The 26479-nt window shown below is 38.1% G+C and overlaps 1 protein-coding gene across 1 annotated transcript in view; it reads right to left on the minus strand.

Moving 5' to 3' along the window:
- Positions 1-471: 471 nt before the first annotated feature.
- Positions 472-26479, minus strand: part of LOC133094923 (uncharacterized) — a gene marked incomplete at its 5' end in the record, with an annotated part of 263216 nt that continues 237208 nt past the window's right edge. Inside the window, 2 exons of the mRNA XM_061195651.1 lie at positions 472-609; positions 12933-13139. Coding sequence (XP_061051634.1) covers positions 472-609; positions 12933-13139 — 345 coding nt within the window. The remainder of the gene's footprint in view (positions 610-12932; positions 13140-26479) is intronic.

Below are 26479 nucleotides of genomic sequence, written 5' to 3' on the forward strand. Positions count from 1 at the left end.
TGAAATTTCTTCTAGAAAAAAAATGTGAAATTTTATGCTAAGTGAAGGGGAAAGGGGATTTATTTAGGCTTGGTTATATCATCTTCTAGCCATTCCCCTTATTCCCTCCAAAGGAAAGAGTACTGCTGTAGGAGAGTGTAAAAAATGATATTCTATCTCTCTTCATACTCCACAGGAGCCAAGTAGCTCTTTCTAAGCTAATGAAGATGAACAGGAGTCTATGGTCTCTGAAAACATATTTGGGACAATCATGACGTCCAGCTGTTGTTTCCAATACTGGTTATTGACTTCTGGTAAAGTACATATTATAAGGCCGTAGATTGAAAAGGAAGTTGAACTTAGTCTTCTCACCATGACTTGTGCACCACTGTGGACCTTTAAGAAAGCAAGAAGGAAGAAGCACTTCTAAGTTGAGGCACTCAGGTACAGCAATGAGTAAAATATTTAATCAGGGGAAAATACCTTTTTATTTTAATGGATTCTTTTCAATCCTCTTGATTTAATATCTAAGGAGTCTTCCAGTGTACTGTCCATTTCACTTAGATGCTCCTGAATAGCTGTGACCACTTCACCGGGGATAAACTTTAAGCCACTGATATCACCAAACACCTGAAAAGTGATGACAAAATGGCACATGTTAACTTACCACACTTCAAAGAAATATTTAGGCAGAATGAACAAAACCTGTGATTTTTCCCAATTTTTCCCCTGAAAAAAAATTACAGCTTGGAAATGCCCTGAAATGCCATTATAGTTAACCTAATTCCACATTTTAACAGGAGTTTTCAACTTAGGTTTTATGGTTTGGTTCCATTTCTTTCTTCTTCTTTTTTTTTTTTTAACATCTTTATTGGAGTATAATTGCTTTACAATGGTGTGTTAGTTTCTGCTGTATAACAAAGTGAATCAGCTATACGTGTACATATAGCTCCCATTTCTTTCTGACTTTAACAATAATTTAATAATACACCAAAAAATATAAATAAGCATTTGTATAATATTTAGTAATACAGAACACAGGGTCATAATTAGCCATTTAAACACATGTGAAAAGTGAATTATCCTAACCTTACAGAAATCAAAATAGGTCAAAACAAAATACAAGACTGGGATTTTCTTTTTTGCATTTAATAACTTTTGTGTGATGAAATGGATAGAAAACAAAAATATCAGGGGAAAACACAGGACAGCATTCCTTTTAGAAGGAACTCATTGTCCCAAGAGAAGCTTTCTGTATATACAAGACTAATTATCTTTGAGCACAGCTAGCAACCATACCAACATCCTGTTTCACTTGTCACACAAAGTTTGGGTTTGTTTTGGGCTGTTTATAAGAATCATCAATTTCACTGACTTCATCTGGCTCTCCTACCTCTTGAAGGTATGTAACATTTCCAAGAATTCTGCGGAAGGACTGTTTTCCCCAGAACTTATGGTCTCTTGAACTGAAGGCCACCCCAATGAGAAAGGCAGGGACCCACATCTACGTCTACACTGGCAAACTGAATGCATTTCTCTGGATAAGAAAGAGGACATCTACTGAAATTCCTACTTATGTGGGTTAATAAAAAACTTTTTGTGATTAAGCAGAAATAGATATTTGACATATACAACTAAATAATGTTGAGAAAAACAGCTATCTTTGGACACCTTGATTTCTCCTTTTGTTGAATCTTTCTTGTCAGGTTTTCTTAGAGTCCACTCCACCCACTGTTATCTAAAATCGTGTCACACTTTTCCATTATTGCTTCCCTGTCATTCTTCTTCTTCTTTTATTTTTATTAGAGTTTTTTTATTTTTTTGGCTGTGCTGTGAAACTTGCAGGATCTTAGTTCCCCGACCAGGGATGGAACCCAGGCCCTGGCAGTAAGAGAGCCGAATCCTAACCACTGGACCACCAGGGAATTCTCTCCCAGTAATTGTTCTTAAATATCTCTCTTTTTTTTTTTAAATTTCATGATATACCTTTCTTTGCTTTTCTTAGTATATGATTTTTTTTTTTTTTAAACTTTGGGTTTATTTATTTATTTATTTATTTATTTATGGCTGTGTTGGGTCTTCGTTTCTGTGCGAGGGCTTTCTCTAGTTGCGGCGAGCGGGGGCCACTCTTCATCGCGGTGCGCGGGCCTCTCACTATCACGGCCTCTCTTGTTGCGGAGCACAGGCTCCAGACGCGCAGGCTCAGTAGTTGTAGCTCACGGGCCTAGCTGCTCCGCGGCATGTGGGATCTTCCCAGACCAGAGCTCGAACCCGTGTCCCCTGCATTGGCAGGCAGATTCTCAACCACTGCGCCACCAGGGAAGCCCAGTATATGATCTTTTTAAAACCTAAGTTTATTGGGAAACATTCTATACCACAACAGCAGTTATTCAGTCTTCTTTCTTGTCAAGACTATCTAAAAGTGTAACTCAGAGTTGCAGTTCTAGAGCTTTGTCCGTGCCTCTTGTGATACCTTACCATTTAGATCCTCACGTGGTGGAGCATGCCAACTGCTCTTGAAATTTCTGAAATGCACCTTCCTAATATCAAGTGGGGTGGCATTCAGCCTTCACCAGAACTAAGAATTCCAGAATGACAAAGTCACTTTCTCCTAAGTGTCCTGCCATTCACAATCTTTCTTTGTTATTGAGAATTTGAATCAGAATAACAACTTCAATCACCACTTTATCCTCTAGGAAATGGATTATTGGGATGTTTCCTTACTCAGTAGTATGTCTTTATTAACAGGAATTCCTTAAAATGCCTGTATGGTGTGAGCAAGAAGGGACATGACAGCAGGAGTGGTTTGATTTGCTCAGGATTCTAGGAACTTCCCCAGTTATCATCTGGACTAATTACCTGGAAGCATTTCTTTACCCTGATGCACAGGGCCATGGACTAACAGCATGTAGCCTTCTGGGATGTACTGGTTTTTTAAAATCGCTCCTAAATTTTAAACTATTCCCTTTGTCCCCGTCACAGCTGCCACCATAATGTATCAAAAATGTACTTGTATAAAATGATCTGTACATCTATGTGAATATACATCAAATTAACAAATATACTTCAGCTTGAAAGGTTTGGGAAAGAGGGAATAAAAATATAACTAGCCTTAATCATAATCGCTAATGAAACTTACTTGTCACTTCTTAGTTAATTGTTGTGCAAGACGGTTCACTTTCCAATTACTCTATCTGTTTAGAGTCACATATTTCAAGTGATTTGTGCTAGAAGAATAAGCTCACAATCTTATAATCATACTTATTTTATGAGTTTCATTGATTACTGGGAATAAACGTTGCTAGAAAGTAAATATTGCAAACAACTGAAATCTCACAGCAAGCTTGTATTTAAATGTGCCGTGCTTTGAAAATAAAACACAACCTAGTCTTGCAGCATTTTTCAAAGGCAGAAAATGACAGTGAGCTATGATATCCATGTGGCCTCGTATTTCAAACCTAACACTATCTCTTTAAGTTACAGAGAGCATAGTTTGTGTAGCTATAGCCAAAAAGATTATCAAAATGTTGGGCAAACTTCCCATTCACTGCAGTGGTGGCTTTCTGTTTGTCCTCCTTTTCTGGAGGGCAATTTGGAGATATATATTGATGTGTATAAGAAATATGCTCATAAATATCTATCCTTTTAAACCCTCAGATTCTTTGGCCTAGTAATTCCACTGTCAGAATCTAGCTTTAAGAAATAATAAGGAACATCAATGAAAATGGCCAGGAAAGAAACTCCAAAGTTTACCCATTCATAAAAGAAATTTTAAAAATGGTAAAACAAATAAAAACCTCTCACAATCAACTTTTTTTGGGGAAAACTAGATCTGGCACGCTATGTGGATGAGGCAAAAGCCACCGTGAACTTGGTTAGCCACTCATGTCCCCACCAGCACAGTGTTACAGATGTATGAATGTGAACGAATAGAGTGCAAGCTTGGGACGTCTCTGTGGCATCGCTAGACACTGTGACTGGCAAAGGGTTTCTGCAGAGACAGACAAGGGTCTTTCAGGCCGTGTGGATGTATGGAACTGGTGGTGAACAGAAACACCCATGGCCATGGAGTCAACACACGTGAGCTCTTTCTGCCTTGTGCTTGAAGCAGGACTGGCCTTCTTTGGTATAAAGAAGTCCCTAGATTTCTTAGAAATTGTGTTAAAACAGGCCTTAAGAAAGAGATAGCTAGTTGACTGCTAATAAGGGTAGATATACCCTCAAGTGTCTATTTAGAAAACTGGAGTTGACTTTATTTGCAATCTATCTGGTAGAATGGGTCATACGCAGCTCCCCAAAACACACATTGTTAAGGTTTTTCTTTTTTTCTTCTTATAGAATGTTTTCTCCCTCTAAGTTCATAATTACCTTATTTTTTCGTTTCTTTATTTTTAAAGTATATCTTTATTACTAATACTTCCCAAGCTAACAGATTATTTTTATTTTTTTTACATCTTTATTGGAGTATAATTGCTTTACAATGGCGTCTTAGTTTCTGCTTTATAACAAAGTGAATCAGTTATACATATACATATGTCTCCATATCTCTTCCCTCTTGCGTCTCCCTCCCTCCCACCCTCCCTATCCCACCCCCATTGATAAAGTTTTAGTGAGAGGCCATTATAAAGATGGTAAGGAGGCTGAGGAGGAGGAATAATAAAACAGATACAACATTCGGACAGATTTTGTTTTAATTTACCAACTTAACACAGGACTCGTGTATGCATAGCACTAATTCACTGACAGCAATATTTGGAGGCCTAGTTAAACTCATTATGGCTCCATAGCAAAATAAATTTTTTCTTCAACAGAATTCAGATCTCTGTACCTGAACTACAGGAATCCAAACTAGGGGTAAGGAGTCTTAAAATTAGATTACAATTGTAGATTTAAAAAAAAAAAAAAAAAAAAAAAATATATATATATATATATATATATATATAACTAGAAATAATATAACAGAGTAAATAATAGGTTGAATCAGCATTATTTTAGAGAAAGGAAGTTTTGCATTTTGAAAAAGTAGAGCAAGGATGTTAATTTCCTGAAACAGTTAAATAAGGGCTGACATTTGGATGAATTCTCTGGGATTTAGTGATGATGGCGTGTTGGCAGTGGTGGCCATGTTGATCACCACTGCTGTGAAAATAATAAGCCAAAGTACGCAGTCCTTTCATTTTTGTAAAAGTATACTTTACTTGGTTGTAAAATAAAGAACATTCAATGTTCTTAAGATTAAATATCTGAATATTGCTTCTGAAGGAGCAGCTGTCACCTTAAATCTAAAGTCTAGTTTGTTTACTGGCTGCATTTTATATCCTTTTGAAAATGACACAAAATGGCAATAAAATCATCGTAAGTATTCTACAGGGGAATATAAACGCCCTTTGGTTACAATGCATGTATCTTTATACATAATTCCAGTTTATTTTCCCTGGAATTATGTTAAATATGTAAAAAGCCGTTTCTCATAAAGGTAAAAACGCTAGATGTTTCTGAGTTGTAATTTAGCATTAGTGTCAAGATTGTTTCAGAAAATAAGCTAGTGGTACTCTTTCATGCCTTTTAAGTGTCACTCGGCATACTATATGTGATTTTGCACATAAAATAAACTTATATGCTTTTATGTCAATGTTTTATTAAATGTAAATGTGATTAAAATAATTTATAGGATACAAATATGTAAAAATAATTGACACTAAGCAACTGGTTTTTACATTGTTTAATCATATTATTATTAAATAATTATTTCAGGTCATTATAGAAGAACTTGTTCCATAAACTGAAAAGGAAAAAACTACTTCTGTATCTATGGATTCTTAGAAGAAATCAATTCATTTGTAGATAGTTCTTAATATTGACACAATTACAAAATGCACCAAAATATTTTCATGATATTTCTGTATATAAATAGAAGGAAAAATCATTATGTTTAGGGTTTTGTGGCTTATTTTGCTTTGTTCATGAGTGAATTATCTTTGACTTTTTAAGAAATCAGTGTTAGGCAGCCTTGTCAAATGGAATCAAGATAAAAATCACTGATGAGTAGTATCATGGCATATTCTGAAATGCTCAAGCACTGACTGTTGGATGCATGGATTTAAAATATATTTCAAATAAAAGGTACAAACTTCCAGTTATAAGATAAATAAATACTAGAGATAAAATGTAGAACACGGTGACTATAGTTAACACTGCTGTGTGACATATAAGAAAGTTGTTAAGAGAGTAGATCCTAAGAGCTCTCATCACAAAGAGAATTTTGTTATTTTCATTTTATTGTATCTGTATGAGATGATGAACATTGAACCTATTACGTTAATCATTTCACAGTACATGTAAATCAAACCACAATGTTTTTATACCTTAAGTTTATGCAGTGATGTATGTCAATCATTCCTTAAAAAAACCGGGAAAAAATAGATATATTTATAATGCAAAAAACTCAAAAATTTTCCAAGTTTATAGTAACTTAAGATTAAGAAATAAAAAGAAGCATAAAAATATTTTTCACATTTAGAGGGTCACCTTTCAAGTTATGGTTTCCAAATTCCAATTCAATAAGAAAAAAATATACAGAAGTAAAAGTGAACATATTTTTACTCAACGTAAAACATTCATTCTTTATTGACTGCAATAAAGATTTAATTTTTCACCTCTATAATTTTTATATTAGATATTTAACCATATGTTTCAGTTAGTATGTCAAGGCTTATTTTTTAAACTGCTTCTTTATACTTAATATACCTTTTAAAACATTTCCTATGACTTAGAATCCCAAGAACTTTTTCTTCTCCAATATATCCTATGAATATGTATTATTTCTGATAGACATATAAATGCAATAATAGAACAGATCTTTTCTACAACTTTCATAAGTTCAATTATTTGGAGAGTCAAAGGAAATCTAAGATGCTGAAAATTATTTTATGAGTAAATATTTTCAAAAATATGTATGTGATTATTCTTTTTCTTATATATGCAAATAAAAAATATGGTCTATAAAAACAGGAACTACCACTGAATAATTGTCTCAAATTACGAGTACAAATGAAGTATGGAGAAAGTTAATATTTACAAGATTGAACAAGAGAAGTTATTTTAGAAAAGACCTGCAGTAACTCTAAAATGTTTTTTAAAATCACATCTTAATACGTAATAAGTACAATCAAAGTAGTTCTTCATGATTTTCTAAAGAAACCAAACATAGTTTTACTAAAATTAATTTAGTCACTAACAGTTATTTTTTGACCCATGAAAATAGGTCAAATAATAAAATAGCTTTTTAGAAGTAAATAGCACATTTTCTGAAAATGTGTCTGAAATCTGTTGTATTTATTTTAAAATTATAGTGTGCTAATTTTTAAAAAAACTATGCTATTTTCCTCTTACAGGTTACCAGTTATATATATAAATAATAAAGTAAGCCTGCCGTGAGAACCATCTAGCTTAGTTTTGTGAAAAGCAAACCATGTCATAGCAAGTCACACTGACCTAATTATTATAGACAAATAAAACCACTTATTTTGACACATACATATGGGAATAATAATTTTGTCAAGTCATTTTAAAATAGAGATAAATCCCTGTATATACTTAATATATATTTAAATGATTAGTAAATGTGTCTATTTTAAGACTTTTCATGGTAGTATGATAGGAGAATGTCTTATAAGTGCCATTATATTCTAATATTAGCCTGAAAATTGAATTCTTCTTTGCTTTTGCATTCTGTTTTTTTATATGTTGTTTAAAATGGGGTCTATGTTTTAGATAGATGACTGTAGAGGGACAACAGAATGATGTCCCTCTACAGTTTACTGCAACAGTCAATCATTCTTAGGGGAAAGAGGTGGCAAAATAATATCAGGAACTTATTTTTTAAAAATCAATAGAAGTGGCAGTTGTTAAGTTTGAATTTGAAAACCAAAAATAAAAGACAATCCTGTCCTTGACAGGACAATATTTAGCAATATTTTATGCAAAGCCATAAGTACTGCTATTACTATTTCATATTAATGTATATTTTCAATAGTGCCATGTAAGCAATCGTGCCCCAAATGTGCCCCAAAGATTTACTGCACCTTCTCATGCAGGTGTTGTGCACAAAATATAAAGTTTTCTAAACTTGGGAAATGAAAACGGGACTTTCTTCTATTTGCAAAAATGAGTTAATTTTAATATTTTCTTTAGGCCAGCGTAAAACTACGCACCATGAGAAACACAGGGATGGCTTTGCCCCTTCCCATGACCAATGACTTTCAACAAATGGAAAAACTGGATGGAGGAATTCCCAACAATTTACATGTTTAATGAATAATTTCTGTAGACCCAGAGTTTTCACTATTTTCCTATTGATTTCCCTTCCACATTTTTGTGTATTTCTCTCTCTCTCACACACACACACAGCAAATTAGTCATTGTAACAGATGGATATGGGAATTTCCAATAACAATAAATAGTCTTTTCTGGAAGATGTTACAATAGAAGAGTTAAAACTGAAAACTCTCAGTTATTTGTATTCTGTTTTGCCACGCAAGTCATTGATTCAAGGACAGAATACGATTCTTCCCTCCATTTACTCAAAGCTTCATGCAGGCTTGCAAGATAAAGCTTCCTCTGCTGCCTTCTCGTGGAGGGTCAAACAAGTGAGGGTCAGCCCCTCTGCACCTGCTCTTCCCACCGGTGGTCACTCAATTCCATGAGTGGGAGAAGAATCCGGAGTTGAATCAAACCCATCTCATCATAAATTGTGGTTCCGTGTTTTGTTTTCACCTTTCTTCTCCTGCTGCTTTTTCTATCAGCAGAGCACTTAATAAAACCACTAACTGGTTAATCTGTTATTTAGGCAAGTATTAATATTCTCATTTTGCAGACAAGGAATCAGGCCTCCTGCTGTGTATCCCCTGGCCCTGGGTAAGGAGCTCTTCAGATGGGAGATTCAAAGTAGGTGAGCCCGTCCTCCTGAGGCTGAGAGATTCGCCGGAAGCCGCTCGGCGGGGCCTCACAGAGCCTCTGTTAGATCGCTGAGCTCCTGACTCCCACCCCTCTGCTCAGACCACCAGGCGACACCGCCTCTAATGACAAAGAAACCCTTTTCCCATTCCGCCCCCAACGAATGCTCCAAGGGCTTTCTTAATTGCGATGGATACCCTGGGATCGGGAAGCTTATTTGTGACTTGATGAGTCTGCACCAGTCTTGCCTGGGTTTCTAGGTTTCGTGGCACTAAAAACTTTAGAATAACTTTGTACTTACAAAAAAAAAACAAAAAACAAAACCTCAAGCTACGGAACGGAGACAAAGCATTACAGGTACACACTACTGTATATAAAATAGATAACTAACAAAGACCTACTGTACAGCACAGGGGAACTCTACTCGATATTTTGTAATAACCTATATGGGAAAAGAATCTGAAAAAGAATAGATATGTGTATGTATATATATATAACTGAATCACTGCTGTACATGAAATTAACACGATATACTGTAAATCAACTATACTTCAATATAAAGTTAATTCATGAATTAATTTAAAAAGTATTCCTCTGCGGAGAGTCCATGGCATTGTCCAGCCTCAGAGGGGTTGACAAAAAGATAATTCAAGAGAGGCCCTCACCTCCTGACAGACCAATGACCATCTCGGACAAGCCTGGAGGGGATTTTATTTTTTAAGTTAAATATGTAGAACACTGTAAGATCTGTGTCATCTTGGTCACGGGCTCAGATGAAAAAAAAGTGGTGAACATAAATCCATAGGAAAGATAGTTTGTATTGTAACTTCTATTTCAACCTGATGGAATCTGACCTTTTCAGTGCAGAAATCATACTGTTCCAAAAACCATGGCTTTTCACAAAAAAATGAAAAACTTGAAGATAACGTGCTTCGAAACTCAAATTGCTAAGGTTTTCTTGAGAAAAAAAAAAAAAGAAAGAAAAGGTTAACACGTGACCTATCTTTCATATCAGAATTAGGAGAGACTTAGAAATCACTGTCGTCGCAAGCTGGAGCTGTGTTAGACGCAGAAGGAACTCAGAACACTAGGTACTCTGTTCTACAACCACCATAAAACCTCCGAGAATAGAGTTCAGGTTATAAAGGTGAAGCAAAATTTCACCCATTTTTGTTTCGTGTTTATTGCCAGATCTAATTTGTAAATATTAAATTAGGTCTAGAAGCAGCTACCTGTTTCTTCCCCTATCAGAATAGCCCATCAAAATACAGCATGGATCTTACAGGTATCTCTAGACTAGACGGATCTGAGTCATTTCCTAAGCATAGGTGCCGTCAATTCTCATAATATGGGCGTTAGTGGAAAAGGTCTCATGGTGCATAATTACCCATCAAGTAGCATAATTTGGCATCCAGAAATTCAATGCAACTTAATAGATTTCCTTGAGCAACAGCTTTGTGCCTAGTACAGAGATAAGGACTTCAAAGGTAGGAGTTAACTCTAATCCAAGTAGGTGACTACTTAGAAACTACAATTTTCAAAGTTGAATAGATATTTCTTCAGTCCGGAAAGTATAATCTATCTAGGTGCTGTTGTTGGAAATTTCTTTACCATGCATACATCTTTGGGAAAGATAATACATGAATTTCACTTCTCACTGAAGCTGCAAAAGACCAGTCTCAAATCCATTCCAATTTCAGGTTTTATAGCTCAGAAAGCCAGTGATAGATGCGACTGTGCCCGTTAGGGGTCAGGAGAGATATAAAAGAAAGTAGGAAGATTGTTGAATAGGCTGAAAGAAAACCTGCCTAGTCTTCAATATGCTCTGGGACTGGTATGATTTGACGGTTCCTGTCCTCTGGGACACACAGTTTAATACTGGAAACAAGTTTAGAAAGGCTAATGAATAAAATCTAGTACTCCTAAAAAAGTGTCAGAGAAGGTGCAAAGAGGCTAGGTCCCTTCAAAATGGATTTCATAGAGGACAAAGCAGGTAACATAAAGCACAAAGAAATAAGTGGGTAGGCTTTAGACTCGGACTGCAGAGGGAGTGGGACGCTGTGCCTTTGCTGAGATCTGAAAAAAGGGGGAACGCTGGTTTAGTGTTTGTTAGCATGTCTGTTGGGAACAGGCTTAGAGGGGTCCAGACACACTTCCACCGTCATATAATCCAACAATGTGGAAAACACAGGCAACCAAAACCAGATGGGTCAATAACACCTCCTGCCCCACCTCTCAATCCTTCTAGAACCTACCTTATTTTATTTTTAGCATAATGTTACTACGTTTGAAAAAAAAGTTGAATGAATTTAATTGTGCATGATCCACAATACTTTGAACTGTTTATTGTGCCCTTTTTAAAAAGAACTAAAATACATTGCCAATGTTATCTCATTCGTCTGTCCCAAATACCTGTGAGGCAGGTGGTGTAAGTATTTATAACCCAGTTTTACAGATAAGGATATAGGCAGAGGAGTGGGAAATGACTAAACCAAGGTCCTAGCGCACATGCAGGAGTGAGTGAATTAAAGCCCTGATGATTGCTCTGCTTATGAGAACAGGTCACCTTGAACCTCAGCTTCCCAGTGGGACCCAAGGACTACAAGCTGCAAGATATTTTGCAGCAGAAGGGCAGATATCCCTGGCATCCTGGCTTCTCCAGTTCGTTCAGCTCATGGCGTGCATACATGTTTAAGCACACGCTTGTGTAAATTTAAAAATATTAAGCCGTGGCAGTTTTGTCCCACAAAGAGGTTTCTAAAGCAAATGTTGCCAAAGTCTGAAAAAGATAATACACAGAAGTGCCAATACCAGCCCGGGACACAAGCCCGCAAAGAATTACGTGGGATGTAGTCCTCATCCGCCTACCTGCTGCTTTGCTACAATATACACAATCCCCTCTTATATCAGGGAAAAGGGAGGTGAAATGATGGGGACCCTTGTCTAGCACATCTCTGCTTCTCTGAGTAGAGAGCCCACGAGAATCACTCAAGTACCAAACTCCATCATGGGCTGGTTTTGTAGAAAGGGGAAGCACCCTATCTGCAGGTGGAGCTCTAAACAATTAAAAATTTCTTCAAGGTTATATTCAAAGGGACTTTTATGAAGACACACTTTCATCAACTTCATAACAGAAACAGCAATAGCTAAATTCCATAGAGAAAGTGTGATGCAAACAGAGAGATTCTTACTCTGCAAATTCTTAACAACGTAGTATTGTGCCACTGCAAAGTGAGTTTCATGCCACCAAGACCAGGGAATTGAATGTGATACGTATCTGAATTCTCCTTCTCCTCCATCCTTCATTCCCACCAAATAAAGGAAAATAACACTCTTTCTGACTTCATTATTCAACAGCACTTCTGAGGCTAATGGGAGCCTCAGGTTTCAACATGCCCTGAAGTTTGGATTCTGAGACTTTGAGGCAATGTAAGAGATTTTTTTTTTTAACAAACTCAGCTCACCTAAAGACTTTGACATTTTAGGAGGAAACATGACTTTAGGATCTTTGCCAAATACTACTCTAAAAAGTTTTTAAAGATTTAGGGAATGGAGGCTTTCCTTTATTTTTTAAGATTTACCTCATGGAAAAAATATGAAATTACACCATCTCATTCATTTTGTGTGAGATCATTTAAGCAAAGAGCTGTGTACTTTCCTGTGGCATCGAAGTATCTATGGACTCAGATATTTCTTCTTCATCAATCTGCTGATTTGGCTGAGTCAAAGTTATCGCAGGCAGAATCCTGAATTATTTCACGTGATTTTTTTCCTGCCTTTCTTCCAATAGCTCAGAAACATTTTTTTTTTCTTATGCGGTACTTTCGTTTCTTTAGGAAAACACTAAAATACATCTTCACGTCCTCTATGGTACTAGAAGCATCAGTTATGATATGTTTGCAAAGTAGTTTTGAAGCCTTTGAAATCAAGTATAAACACACATTCACGCACTACGACATACACAGCATTTGCATTAAAATATTTTCATATGTACTCACCTCAACAATGGCACCACTAGGGAGCCTAAGAAAATGGCGGTACAGCTCTTGGAACCCACTGGGATAAACAGTGTACACAGCTATATGAGAAGTAACATCTCCTGGACCAAGTGCAGACACAGAAGTTTCATTTTGCTGTTGGAGGTCACAGCTGGAGATGCCGGACTGGACGCCATGGCTTTTCCAGATATAATCATACACTGCCACCTAGTGAGACACAGAGGCCCCCCACCCCACCCCCCAGCCCCAGAAAAGACGAGAAAAAAATTAATTAACTTCTGGCAAGAGCATAACCAATTTTAAATGATTCTGCAATAAATCTGAAAGTCTCTGCCATCTGCAGTGCCTGTACTCCATTCCATGCATATTTTTATGACATATATCTAAATAGTGAAGGAAGACAAATCCCCGGTGTGTGCTCCGTAAAGTTAATTCTACACAGATGAAGCTGTAATTGGCTCCCATATTAACCCAGAGTAGGAAGATCAAGCAGGCTGCGGCAATGACAGTGTTGATTAAAAAAAAAATGCTTACGAATGGTTTTATGAATGAGTGTTTGTGCTTTCCCATCCAAAATAAATCTTCGCTCTTTTTTGCTTCTTCGTAGTGTGCTAAGTGCTAAGTCTCTGGCAACACCAAATCAGGGGGCAAGATAAATTAAAGATATATTTTACCGAAGTGCACAGGGCAGGATTTTTGCATACTTTATGTGTTTACCTACTATTTTTTCTTTGTGACAATTCCATTGTTTAATACAACACACCTTGTGGGGACTTCAGTAACATTAACTGAAATATGAATGAGTTCAAAAAACACTGTTCTATTGCTTGTCTAAAATATTGGCAATGAAAGATTAGATTATACTGCTGTAAAGATTTTTTTGAGGCTGATAAAACTTCTAGTCTCCAGATATCTTTGTTATCTTTTCTTGCAACTGCTGAGCTACAGAAATGCTTTCTAAAATTTTCAGTTTCCATATTCACATACTCCAGTCATTTAAGAGGTAAGTAAAGGAAAGTATTCAGTTGATTTCTTTCTTCACTGGCTCTTTCTGAGTCAGAAGGCATTTATCTATTGTGGCAGAAAGTCCATGTCAAACACATTCTCCAAAGTTAACTCCTTCTAAGATAATTTACAAGTACGTTGAATCCTCAATAATACGGAAAGTTTAAGTAATGTGATAGAAAGTTCTGGCCAATTATTTTTTAATTCAAGTCTATAATTGACAATAAACTCTCAAGATTCTAGCTAGTGATTTTTTTTCTTTGAAAATAAAAAGGTAAGATTAAAATCTGGAGGAACAGGTAAAGAAGCGATAAATGTCTTGAAATAGCTTGAATGAGAGAAAAGATTAAAGTTGGATACAATTAAAAACAGACATTTATCGAGGATCCGTTCTACGTTAGGTTTTGAGAAAATATAAACTTCGGGAACTAACAATCTACCAGGAATTCACGGTAAGCGATTGGGAGCTTCCCTGGTGGCGCAGTGGTTGAGAGTCTGCCTGCCAATGCAGGGGACACGGGTTCGAGCCCTGGTCAGGGAGGATTCCACATGCCGCGGAGCAACTGGGCCCATGAGCCACAACTACTGAGCCTGCGTGTCTGGAGCCTGTGCTCCGCAACAAGAGAGGCCGCGATAATGAGAGGCCCGCGCACCGCGATGAGGAGGGGCCCCCACTTGCCGCAACTAGAGAAAGCCCTCGCACAGAAACGAAGACCCAACACAGCCATAAATAAATAAATTTAAAAAAAAAAAAAAAAAGAGATCGGCATACATTTAACTTAAAGCAAGTTTGATTGTGATGAGTGCACAGAAGCAACCTTACCGAGGAGGCGAGGCTTGATTTGGGTCTCAAAACCTTAGTGGGGTTTCAATAGGTATGAAAAGGGCCATGGGTGTGTCCAGCACTGAGATGCAAAAGTGCATGGCAGGCTCAAGGGCCAATCCACGGTCCAGTGGATTTGACTGAAGGAGAGTTATGAGGACCAGGATGTGAGCCTAGAAACATCATTTGTACCGTGAAGATGCAGGATACTCTACTAAGGTATTTGTAATGTAATCCATAAAGGGGAGAAGCTATTGGAGGTTTCTGGGCAGAAGACAGGCTTGATCTGACTTGTATTTTAGAGTAATAGGGCTAAAGGCAGAATGCCAGGTAGACCAAAGGATGACAGATTGGAGACCATCTCACCAAAAGTAGATGATGAGACCCTGCATTTGGGCAGTGACAGTTGAACTGGAGACAGAGTCAATGATTTCTTTTTCTGAGATAGGATCATCAGAGTTTGGTTGCTAGCTAGATGTGAGCTTTGAGTGACAGAGACACCCCAAAGGTGACAACAGGTGCAAGACACCACTGCAATGAGACCATAGCAAGCAGGCAGGACAGGTTTGAAGACAGCATTGACTACATCTAAAGAAAGAATTTATTAAGCTATGTCAAAACTGTGGGAGCAATGATGGGGATATGAATCCATTTATGTAATTAATTTTTAATCTGCATGGTCGCCTGGTGAGGGTGTTTAGCAACACCACAACATCCTCAGGTAAAATCAGGAGGCGGATGACGGCAGGCTGCTCCTTCGGGCCCCTCAAGAAGACTGTGCTTGGAGCCAGGATCAGAACTGAAGGCTCCTGGCTGCACACGCAGCTCCAGCCCAGGTATTACACATGTCTCTGATGTCTCCCAGCCTTTGGATGTAAAAGGATAAACTTCAGGCAAAGCAGAGCAAAAGAAATGAGATGAGAATAAGCATGCCATGTCCTGGAGAACCATGGGGTTTCCGCTCATTCTACGAAGTGTTTGGTGGGGTGAAAGTTAGCTGGGAGCCTTGGTGGATGGGAGCCTCTCTGTCTTGGAAATTCAGTATAAAACAAACCCATGTTGCACCCCTGGACAGCACCTGCATGCTAAAGGACTATGAAGATGTTTACATTTGTCTGAAAAGGAGTAACTCTTGCTTTGGAAGATGATTCCTTTTAGAAGGTAAGTGACCTTGAAAATGTGGGCAGTAGACTGTGCAGAGTAGATTTTTAGAAATAATTCTTATTTTCTTTGATATGCACGTCCTTCTTCCTCTCCTTTTCAACCATCTCTAATCCGAGGAAAGAGAGAAGTGAATTGCCTTCTACCCAGAGACATCCTTGACTGACCAGGGTCTAGGAAGAAAAGGGGTGGGTAGACTAGAAGGTAAATCAGCATTATTGAGTGGCAGGTCTGAAGGTAGGCAGTTCACACACACACACGCACGCATGCACGCACGCACACGCGCACTTTTGGTTTGTTTGTTTATGTTGCAACTCTGTCAGGTTGGTATTACTATTCCCATTTTATAGACAAGGAAACTGAGGCTCAGAAATGTTAAGTAACTTGCCCAAAGACACAGTTATATGATTATATTATTTACTAATAAACAATCCTACTCCTCCACCTCCAATTTCCCCACAAGCTTTTCTTACTCTCCTCCCTGGTGATTTAGGAACAAAAAATCAGAGTAGCTCCCTTGCCCCTTCCTTCTCATTTTTTTATATCCAGGCCATCCCTAGGAAGCACCCACATCCTCTGCCGGTCCATAGTCAAGTTTTAACAAGAGCAGGCCTCTTCCGAGAACGACTTTGCCTTCCAGCTCCTTCCTTACGGGGTGATGAGTTACCAAGCCCACTTGGCTGCTAATCTAGTGACACATCGTCCAAACAGCTTTACTAGTCATGAGGCTGACATTTTTATTTCCTTTAGTCTGGCTCCTATGTTTACTTAATTTTTCTCAAATCACTCAGGTGGGGCAAAGAGGCATATATATCATAGTAGCCCCTTGAGACCCCAAAAGTAATCAGACAGCTCTGATATTTGAACCCAAATTGGTCTGACTCTAAAGCCAATGTACTTTTTTTTTTTTTTTTTAAGATTTTTTGACGTGGACCATTTTTAAAGCCTTTATTGAATTTGTTACAATATTGCTTCTGTTTTATGTTTCGGTTTTTTGGCCCCAAGGCATGTGGGATCTTAGCTCCCCGATCAGGGATCGAACCCACACACCCTGCATTGGAAGGCGAAGTCTTAACCACTGGACCGCCAAGCAAGTCCCAAAAGCCAATGTACTTTTGATTACACCACATGGTAATGTGTTTGATCACATAGTACACTACTAACTTTGTGTGTTAGTGTGTGGCTGCAGAATGGGACTGTGTCTAAACATGACTCTAGAGGCTGAGTTTTCCCTCTGTGAAGTGCTCATGTGAAAGAATCTACGGGAAGATTTTTCTGTCCTTGGTCTGTGCAGGAACCTTGCAAACATCCTTCTTGACTCAAAAGGGGTACAGTGTCATTTGTCATAGAAAACCAAAATAGAGGCCGCATCTAAATTACTGCAGCCATTTAGTTCTATTAATATCCCATGGAATGTTCTCAATCTTCTTTGAATTGGAGATTAACTAGAAAAAAAACTGATGTTTTTCTTCCCTTTTTTTTTGGACCATAAAGTTCTAATACTAAGGCAATTGTGGTCATTTCCAGAATTTCTAGCTAGCAGTCCTTAAGACAAGATAATCAAACACCTGTCCACAAGGCATGTGGACCAAGTTAAACCCTATTATTTGTGCTTTATGAGTACACACCTTTTGGAAAAGGAAAAGGGAGAGTGACCCATAAAACCTCACTAGAAATGGTTAAGAATCTGCACCAGATGTTCACCCTTAAGAGAATATTTTCAGTTACCTGCTGATCTAGGGAATGTTCTCCCATTGGCCACGAACACATCCCACCCTCCGGGTAATTGCTTTATATTCTGACTTACAACCAAAGACAGCCTGAAGCATTTGGGGATGCTTAGCTTTGAAACCTTCTTAAAATCCTCCCTAGGGTTAAGAAAGTAGGGCAAGGTAAAAAAAAAAAAAAAAAAGAAAGAAAAAAAGAAGCAGAACATGGATGTTTTAAAACAGGAACTAAACCTGAAGAGAGGTAGCTCAGAGGATGGACGCAGAGGTGAGATGTGATGAAGAAATCACTATTAGATTTTTCTTAAGTCCTTTGGCTCATTTCTAAATAATCTAAGTGGGTGGACATGATTCTCTGCAACTCTGTTCTCCTGACTTTTAACTCTATTTCTTTAAAACTAGTTGTTGAGTAACGAGCTCTTCAGCAAACTGGCCGGATATTTGATCACCAAGCTAAATGTTCACCTGTAAGATTTCCCGTTTAATTTTATTTCAGGCAATCTGCATAGAGGAAGGGAAAGTTTTGTTAAGGCAAATACTAGACAACCTAGACATTCTTGCCTAAAGTAGGTGAGAGATAAAAAGAAGGAAGCAGGATGTGATTTTTCTAGAAAGTGCATTTTCTAAAGATGCCTTTGTCTTCCATTTCCTAATGAGTAACGGTTAAACTATTTGGCAGCCTAACTAATATCCATGGAAAACTGGAGTTCACTAAGTATTTCTGCAAAATGATAGGCCAGTAGACGCTTACTGTGCCCTACAGAATCTGAAGTTAGCTCCACAAGTGAAGTCTCCTGTCATCTGAAATCTCTTTCATTAAACCAATCAAATCTGTCCCTTCATTTCCACGAGAGCCCAGGGTAAGTTAACAAATCTTTGGAGACAAGTGAGTCGAGAGACTACATATGGGGCGAATCTGAGCAGCTTAGCTGACCTGGGTCTGGAGGCACAATAGCATAGAAGGACCCACCAAATGCCAGACCCACAAACAGGAATTCTTAAATGAGATTCATCGTTCAGCAGAAAAACAAGTTAAGGGCGCTAATTCAGTGGTAGTCAAACAGGCCGGAACAGGTTCAAATGCTGCATGTTTCACAACAGAGCTTAATTAAAACAGAACTATGAGGCTCTTAACTGCATTATAATAGTTCAGCATAAAATTAGGTCTAATGTGAATGTCCTTATAGTGGATTTGTTTACGTTATTATAATTACACAGTGGCACATAGATTTACTGCATACATACATTTTTTAACAGCTCTTGGGTGGATTTCTTTTCTTTCCTCACTCGAATTTGCACTTCATTTCCAAGTGTGGAAAGTCTGCAAGGGGGAACCAGGGTCAGGAAATTAGGTCATACTGGGTGACCCAACTGGTCTCCTGTGTATTTGAAGCTCAGAACTCCAAATAAGTTGTGCCTTGATGATCGTGATTTTATTCACCAGCTCTTTAGGAGAGAACACGTCGTTAAAAAAACTGGGTCTCAGTAAAATGGGCATCTCACCCATAAATGCTGTGTTTTGTCTTAGAAAACAATGCCTTCCTTTAGAATGAATGAATGCAAAGGTATGACTAAGATTGTGTCTGTACTACAATATCACATATTCCAGTGTAAATTTTAAAAAAGTCAAAATTTCAAAGATTTGTGTCTAGTAAAAAATGGTAACTCCTCTCCCCAGGAAGGAAAAGACACAGCAGGAATCGGCTTCCCAAATAGTAAAAATGGAGCCTCTTCCTTGACCTATCCATAGTTTCTACTTTTTGGACAAAGACATAGCTGGCTCACATAAGAATCTAACCTATGACCTTGACTTAGATATGAAAACCTTGGATAACATCAGAAGTTTTGGAAGCATGTACATATTTGATAGTGTTTTCAATTTTCCTCTAGATATTTTTATTTTCATGGCAGCCTATGTATATCAGCAATTCTGCACAATTCTTCATTTTGTGTGTTGCCTTGAAATAAAAGGGCAAAAAATTAATAGAAGATTACCAATAGATAAATTAGTTAAGTAAAACGATTATGCCTCGATGTTTTTTTCTTTAACGTAGCCATTAGGAGTATAGGACAAGCACTTAAGTAAATTTGAACCAGTTTGAAGAAAGGTAATAAACTGTTACGTTGCCAAAAAGCCATACTTCCAAACAAAATTACCTGTGCTTAATTCAGATAGAAATAATGCCATTTGGGGAAAGCTAATATATAGCCATATGTGTTCGTATACACATTATAGAGTGTTTTGTTATCTTGAATATCTCTAATTTTGGTAACCTCAACAGCTTGTATCTGTTACCAGAAGTGTGTGTTTTTCATATCACCACTGCACAATTCTTAAGAAACATAATAGGAAACCGCAAAGAACTTGACTTCTGGTTATGACACTTTTCAAAGCTCCTGGCAATAGAAATAAATGCAAGAAAAAGATGTAGGTTGTTTTATGTAAGTAGAAAGTGACAGGTCTTTAGCTGTATCCCCGAGGTTTTCGCTTGTGGACATGTATGCACATGTTAATACTATTAGCAATGCAGCTACATACGAACAAGCTATGGATATGTTTCAGAGTAAGTGGAAGCATAGCGCACCCTGCCTCTGCCACCTCCTGTCTCGTCACCCTGCCCGGGAAGCACGGGCTACTCACATGAAGAGTGGACCACGAGGGTGAAACGCTCCACCACACATCTGAGATGACAGAAAGGAAAAAGGTAAGGAAGAAAACAAGACTTCTCTGCTCTAGCCACCCACTGCTCCTTGAGATAAGTCCTACAGGTGGTGAATTCATTGTTTAAATGTAAAATAGTCATAATGACATGGCCAGCAGTATTTTCCACGTATATACTCCACTCTATACACAAACACAAAAAATTTTAATTTTAAAGTCAGATGGTGTAACACATATAAATCAATACCAGGGAATTTCACAATATACTCAGACTTTTAAAAGAGCCTCTTTTCTTCTCCTGAATTCCAGAAAGAAAGAAAAGAAAAAAAAAAAAAGACACCATGAATTTGGAGGTTATCTATCTATTTGCTCTAATATTTTAGTCCCTGGTCCGACAGAACTGAAGAAAAATAATTGGACTGACTTAGTTCAGACAACAAGTTTTAGTCCAATTATCAGAAGGAAGGAAATCTGACTACATTTTTTTTTCCTTTACAGGTAGTAGGCTTGCAATGTGGTGCATAGCTCTGGCTAAAGTTTACTCAAATCCATTAAAGCCAGTAAGCCACTAAATCACTAGTAAAATGAACTTCAAATGTCTACCAATATAAAGATCACTTGAACTTTTAAAAAAAATTTATTCAGCCACACCTCTACTTCTGCTTTGATGTGAAAGGCAGTGAAGCGGAAGACGTTTCCTTTCTGTCAGAGAATTTTTCATCTAAAAGTCACCACCACGCTGGTGACTAATACTTGGTTCTTAGCTCATCCTTTGCTTTAATTTTCTCTAATGATAGAGAAATAACAAAGTGTAAGGGAGGGGAGATGGTTGTCTTTATGTGTATGTATGTGTGTTTGTGTTTGACCTTACTTTCAGGATAAATTACCCCAAAACTTTGTTGCCCAAATATTTTTGTGTTACCTAAAATGAACAACACTATATGAATTGTAATGTCTTTACACGCTAAACAAATTTATTCCAAAAACTAAGTTAAGTTGTGTAAATTGGCTGAAAATCTAGGAGGGAGAATTGGCAACAGCAAAAGTGAACTTACAAACATCGAGCATGGCCCTATGCGAGCTTTCGCAATGGAACTTGCATGAATCTTCCCAGCCACCTATTGGGCTCACTCCCTTCCTTTAAGGTGCTACTCAAGTGTCACCTTAACTATGGGGTCTTTCTTGGCCCTCTAATGTGGAATAGTATCTCCACCCTTAGCCATACCATATGCCTTATTTTCATGGCAACACTATAAGTGTTACTTCCAATCCTACACACTGTATATTTCCTTGTTTGTGTCTGTCTTTCTGCACACAAATGTAAGCTTCATAAGGACAGGGAATAGGGTCTGACTCATAAGAGGCACTAAATGGATATTTGTTGAAAGAATAAATAAATGAATTATGTGATTTAAATGGATTCAATATTAAAGAATAGATGTGTATGTATAACTGAATCACTTTGCTGTACACCTGAAACTAACACAACATTGTTAATCAACTATACTCCAGGGCTTCCCTGGTGGCGCAGTGGTTGAGAACCTGCCTGCTAATGCAGGGGACATGGGTTCGAGCCCTGGTCTGGGAGGATCCCACATGCCGCGGAGCAACTAGGCCCGTGAGCCACAATTACTGAGCCTGCGCGTCTGGAGCCTGTGCTCCCCAACAAGAGAGGCCGCTATAATGAAGAGGCCCGCGCACCGCGACGAAGAGTGGCCCCTGCTTGCCGCAACTAGAGAAAGCCCTCGCACAGAAACGAAGACCCAACACAGCCAAAAATAAATATAAAAATAAATAAATAAATAAATAAGATTACTATTAAAAAAAAAAAAGAACTGCCAGCTTCCTGAGTTTAAAAAAAAAAAAAAAGATAAATAAATACAAATTTAAAAAAATAAATGGATTCAATATTGAAGGCAATCTGGGTTTTGTTTTGTTTTGTTTTTGTCACATGTATCTTTGAAGCTACTGAAATTGATTCATTTTTGCCAACTGCAATATTGATGTGTGAGACAACTGCTCTTCCATGTCAGTTTTCTAACAACATAAGGCCATTCCTTCAGAAGCGTCAGGGAGGTGAACTCTCTACCAACTTTCCACAATGCAAGTTTGAACTCCCTATTTCTTAATTTACTGAAGTTTGTTCAGCTGCTATCTTATCACATCACTCCACCTACTCCACCCACAAGCCAAAGATTGCCCATGTCATAACTCTCCTGGAATAATACCCCTTTGCACACATATAAAACCTTTACTCCAGGAGTTACAATGCATTATACAATAATTAACTGCCTCATTAAACAGCCCTACAAGTAAGAAAGTATTATTTTGACTTTATAGATGATAAATGTGAAATAAAGGAAATAAAAATTACATCCCTACCTTTTATAAGAATACTGAAGAGACAAGGAAAGATGAACTAAGTCCAAGTCCGTCTTCAGGCAAAGAGTTGATAGGGTTGTTAATGGTTTAATGGCAACAAAAGATTGCATTTAATTTAATACTTCCCTCTTATAGGAACAGGGATTATTTCCTGGTTATTTTTCAAGACTATAAAAAGATCAGTATGTATCATTTGTGCTTTAAAACTAGGTTCTTTTTCATTATTCAAAACCTTTTTGAGTCACTCATTCAAACTAGATGCTGCGAGACAGACAGGATAAAATATATTTTCTTGGCCTCTATGGAACTTAGAATTTAGTGGGAAAAGTGAGAACAGATGCAATTAACTATAATTTAAAACTAGTAAGTTTTAAATGCCCTAGGAGGAAGTAAAAATTGTAAGGGGTTTGAGGAGGGATAAATCAAGTCTGGGAGTGATGAAAATAGATGGATCATGCGGGATACCTTCCCCTGCACGGAGACTTACAAGGGTGAGAAAAGGCCACACATGTGAAGATACATATATATATGTATATATATATTTTTTGCCAACGTTGGGGGAAGATGTGGAATCTTTTTTTTTTTTAATTAATTAATTAATTTTTATTTTTGGCTGTGTTGGGTCTTCATTTCTGTGAGAGGGCTTTCTCTAGTTGCGGCAAGCGGGGGCCACTCTTCATGGCGGTGCGCGGGCCTCTCACTATCGCGGCCTCTCTTGTTGCGGAGCACAGGCTCCAGACACGCAGGCTCAGTAGTTGTGGCTCACGGGCCTAGTTGCTCCGTAGCGTGTGGGATCTTCCCAGACCAGGGCTCAAACCCGTGTCCCCTGCATTGGCAGGCAGATTCTCAACCACTGCGCCACAAGGGAAGCCCAGATAGATATTTTTTATTTGAAAAATAAAAAGATGGGAGAATTTTGTGTTCATCTTTTAGCCAAATTCTAGTTTGTTGACTTTCAGCGAGTCTAGGTTTCCAGAGTGTTAATTTCAGTTTCCCAATTTCATTGTCACATTTGAACATTAGATCTTACCCTTTTCTTGAATATGGTCCTCCCTTTGAGCCTGAAATTTCCAGAGCAGAATAAAGAAAGAGGAAAAATAGCATATAGAAAATTGATCACAGCAGTAACTATTTTGGGAAAGATTAATTAAGAATAAGACTTATAAAAAATACTTATTTAGGACTCATTATGTAAAAGGCTCTGTTCAAAGCACATTCATTCATTAGTTCATTCATTCAACCATTCACTCAGAACCTATTTACTGAAATCCTACTTTGCGCCAGAGGATTATGGAAACACAGAATGGAACCAAAGAGACAAAACCCTTGCTCTACTTAAGCTGGCATTTTACTGGAGGAAAACAGACAACAAATAACTAAATATATCATAAGTGCTATGGAGAAAAAGGAAACAGGGCAGGGGATCAACTGGCAGTGGGTGAAGTTGGGGAGGATAAAGGGCTATTTCATTGCTATTTTACTTAGAGTTTTTATTTTATTCATGGAAAGCCTTTCAGGGAAGGGGACATTTGAATAAATGTCTGAATAAAGTGAGGATATGAATCATGTATATAATAGGGAGAGTACCACAATTAGAGGAGGGAACAGCCAGTGCCATGGCTTTGAGGGGAGTCCACTTGCCTTATGTTCAAGAAAAAGCAAAGAGACCAAAAGAACTGAAACAAAGTGAGCAAGGGGAGAAATAGAAAAGATCAGAACAGGGGCAACTGGTGGGAGGAGCTGAGCATGGAGGGGTGTGTTGACCACTGAGGAGTAGGGCTTCTTCTCTGAATGAATTGGGAAACCATTGAACATTTTTGAATAGAGGAGTAACATATAAGACATTATTAAAGGAATCACTCAGGCTGATGTTGAGGGATAAACTGGGGATGGGGACAATGTTATGGCTTGAATTGTGTCTCCCTGAAAGATATTGAAGGCTTAATTCCCAGTTCCTATGAATTCACCTTTATTTGGGAATAAAATCTTTGCAGTTGGTCACATTAAGGTGACTCAATAGGGTGACCCTAATCCAGTATGACTGTGTCTGTAGAAAAAGGGGAAATTTGGACATGGAGACAAACATGCACAAAGAGCATGCCATGTGAACATGAAGGCAGAGATTGGGGTGATGCATCTAAAAGCCAAGATTGCCAGCAGACCACAAGAAGCTAGGAGGGAATCATGGAACAGATTTTTCCTCATAGCCATCAGAAGGAATCAACCCTGCCAACGCCTTGACCTTGGACTTTGAGCATCCAGAATTGTCAGATGATGAGTTTCTGTTTTTTTAAACCACGCAGTTTGTGGCACTTTGTAATAGCAACCCTTAACTCTTAACCCTTAACAGGCAACTTACAACTTAAAATACACAATATCTGAAACACAATACATCAAAAAATAAACAAACAGAAAAAGATGGAATCAAGAAAAACAAGAGTCAATAAAAGCTAACCTTGAGATGGTCTAGATATTAGATTCAGAAAGCAAAGACTTGAAAGCCTCTATTGTAACAATGTTTAAAGAACTAAAAAAAATTTAAAAATTAAAGAAAAATATGGTCTAATGAGTGGACTAATAAAGAATCTCAGCAAAGAAATGAAAACTAAAAAAAAAAAAAAAAAACAACCCTAAGTGGAAATTCTAGAAATGAAAAGTATGATAACTAAAATGAAAAATTTAGGAGATTGGTTCAAGATGGCAGAGTAGAAGGACATGAGCTCACTCCCTCTTGTGAGAGCACCAGAATCACAACTAACTGCTGAACAATCATTGACAGGAAGACACTGGAACTCACCAAAAAAGATGCCCCACATCCAAAGACAAAGGAGAAGCTGCAATGAGATGGTAGGAGGGGCACAATCACAAAAAAAATCAAACCCCATAACCACTGGGTGGGTGACTCACAAATTGGAGAACACTTTTACCACAGAAGTCCACCCACTGGAGTGAAGGTTTTGAGTCCCAAGTCAGGCTTCCCAACCTGGAGGTCCAGCAACAGGAGGAGGAATTCCTAGAGAATCAGATTTTGAAGGCTAGCAGAATTTGATTCCAGGACTTTGACAGGACTGGGGGAAACAGAGACTCCACTCTTGGAGGGCACACACAAAGTACTGTGTGCATCAGGACCCAGGGGAAGGAGCAGTGACCCCACAGGAGACTGAACCAAATCTACCTGCTAGTGTTGGAGGGTCTCCTGCAGAGGTGGGGGTTGGCTGTGGCTCACCACGAGGACAAGGACACTGGCAGCAGAAGTTCTGGGAAGTGCTCCTTGGGTAAGCCCTCGCAGACTCTGCCATTAGCCCCACCAAAGAGCCAGGTAGGCTCCAATGCTGGGTTGCCTCAGGCCAAACAACCTACAGGGAGGAAACCCAGCCCCACCCATCAGCAGACAAGCAGATTAAAGTTTTACTGAGCTCTGCCCACCAGAGCAACACCCAGTTCTACCCACCACTGGTCCCTCCCATCAGGAAGTTTGCACAAGCCTCTTAGATAGCCTCATCCACCAGAGGGCAGACAGCAGAAGCAAGAAGAACTACAATTCTGCAGCCTGTGGAACGAAAATCACATTCACAGAGAGATAGACAAAATGAAAGGCAGAAGACTATGTACCAGATGAAGGAACAAGATAAAACCCCAGAAAAACAACTAAAAGAAGTGAAGATAGGCAACCTTCCAGAAAAAGAATTCAGAATAATGACAGTGAAGATGATCCAGGACCTCGGAAAAAGAATGGAAGCAAAAATAGAGAAGATGCAAGAAATGTTTAACAAAGACCTAGAAGAAT

The sequence above is a fragment of the Eubalaena glacialis genome, chromosome 7 (genome assembly GCF_028564815.1).
Source record: "Eubalaena glacialis isolate mEubGla1 chromosome 7, mEubGla1.1.hap2.+ XY, whole genome shotgun sequence".
In the NCBI taxonomy this organism is placed as follows: Eukaryota; Metazoa; Chordata; class Mammalia; order Artiodactyla; family Balaenidae; genus Eubalaena; species Eubalaena glacialis.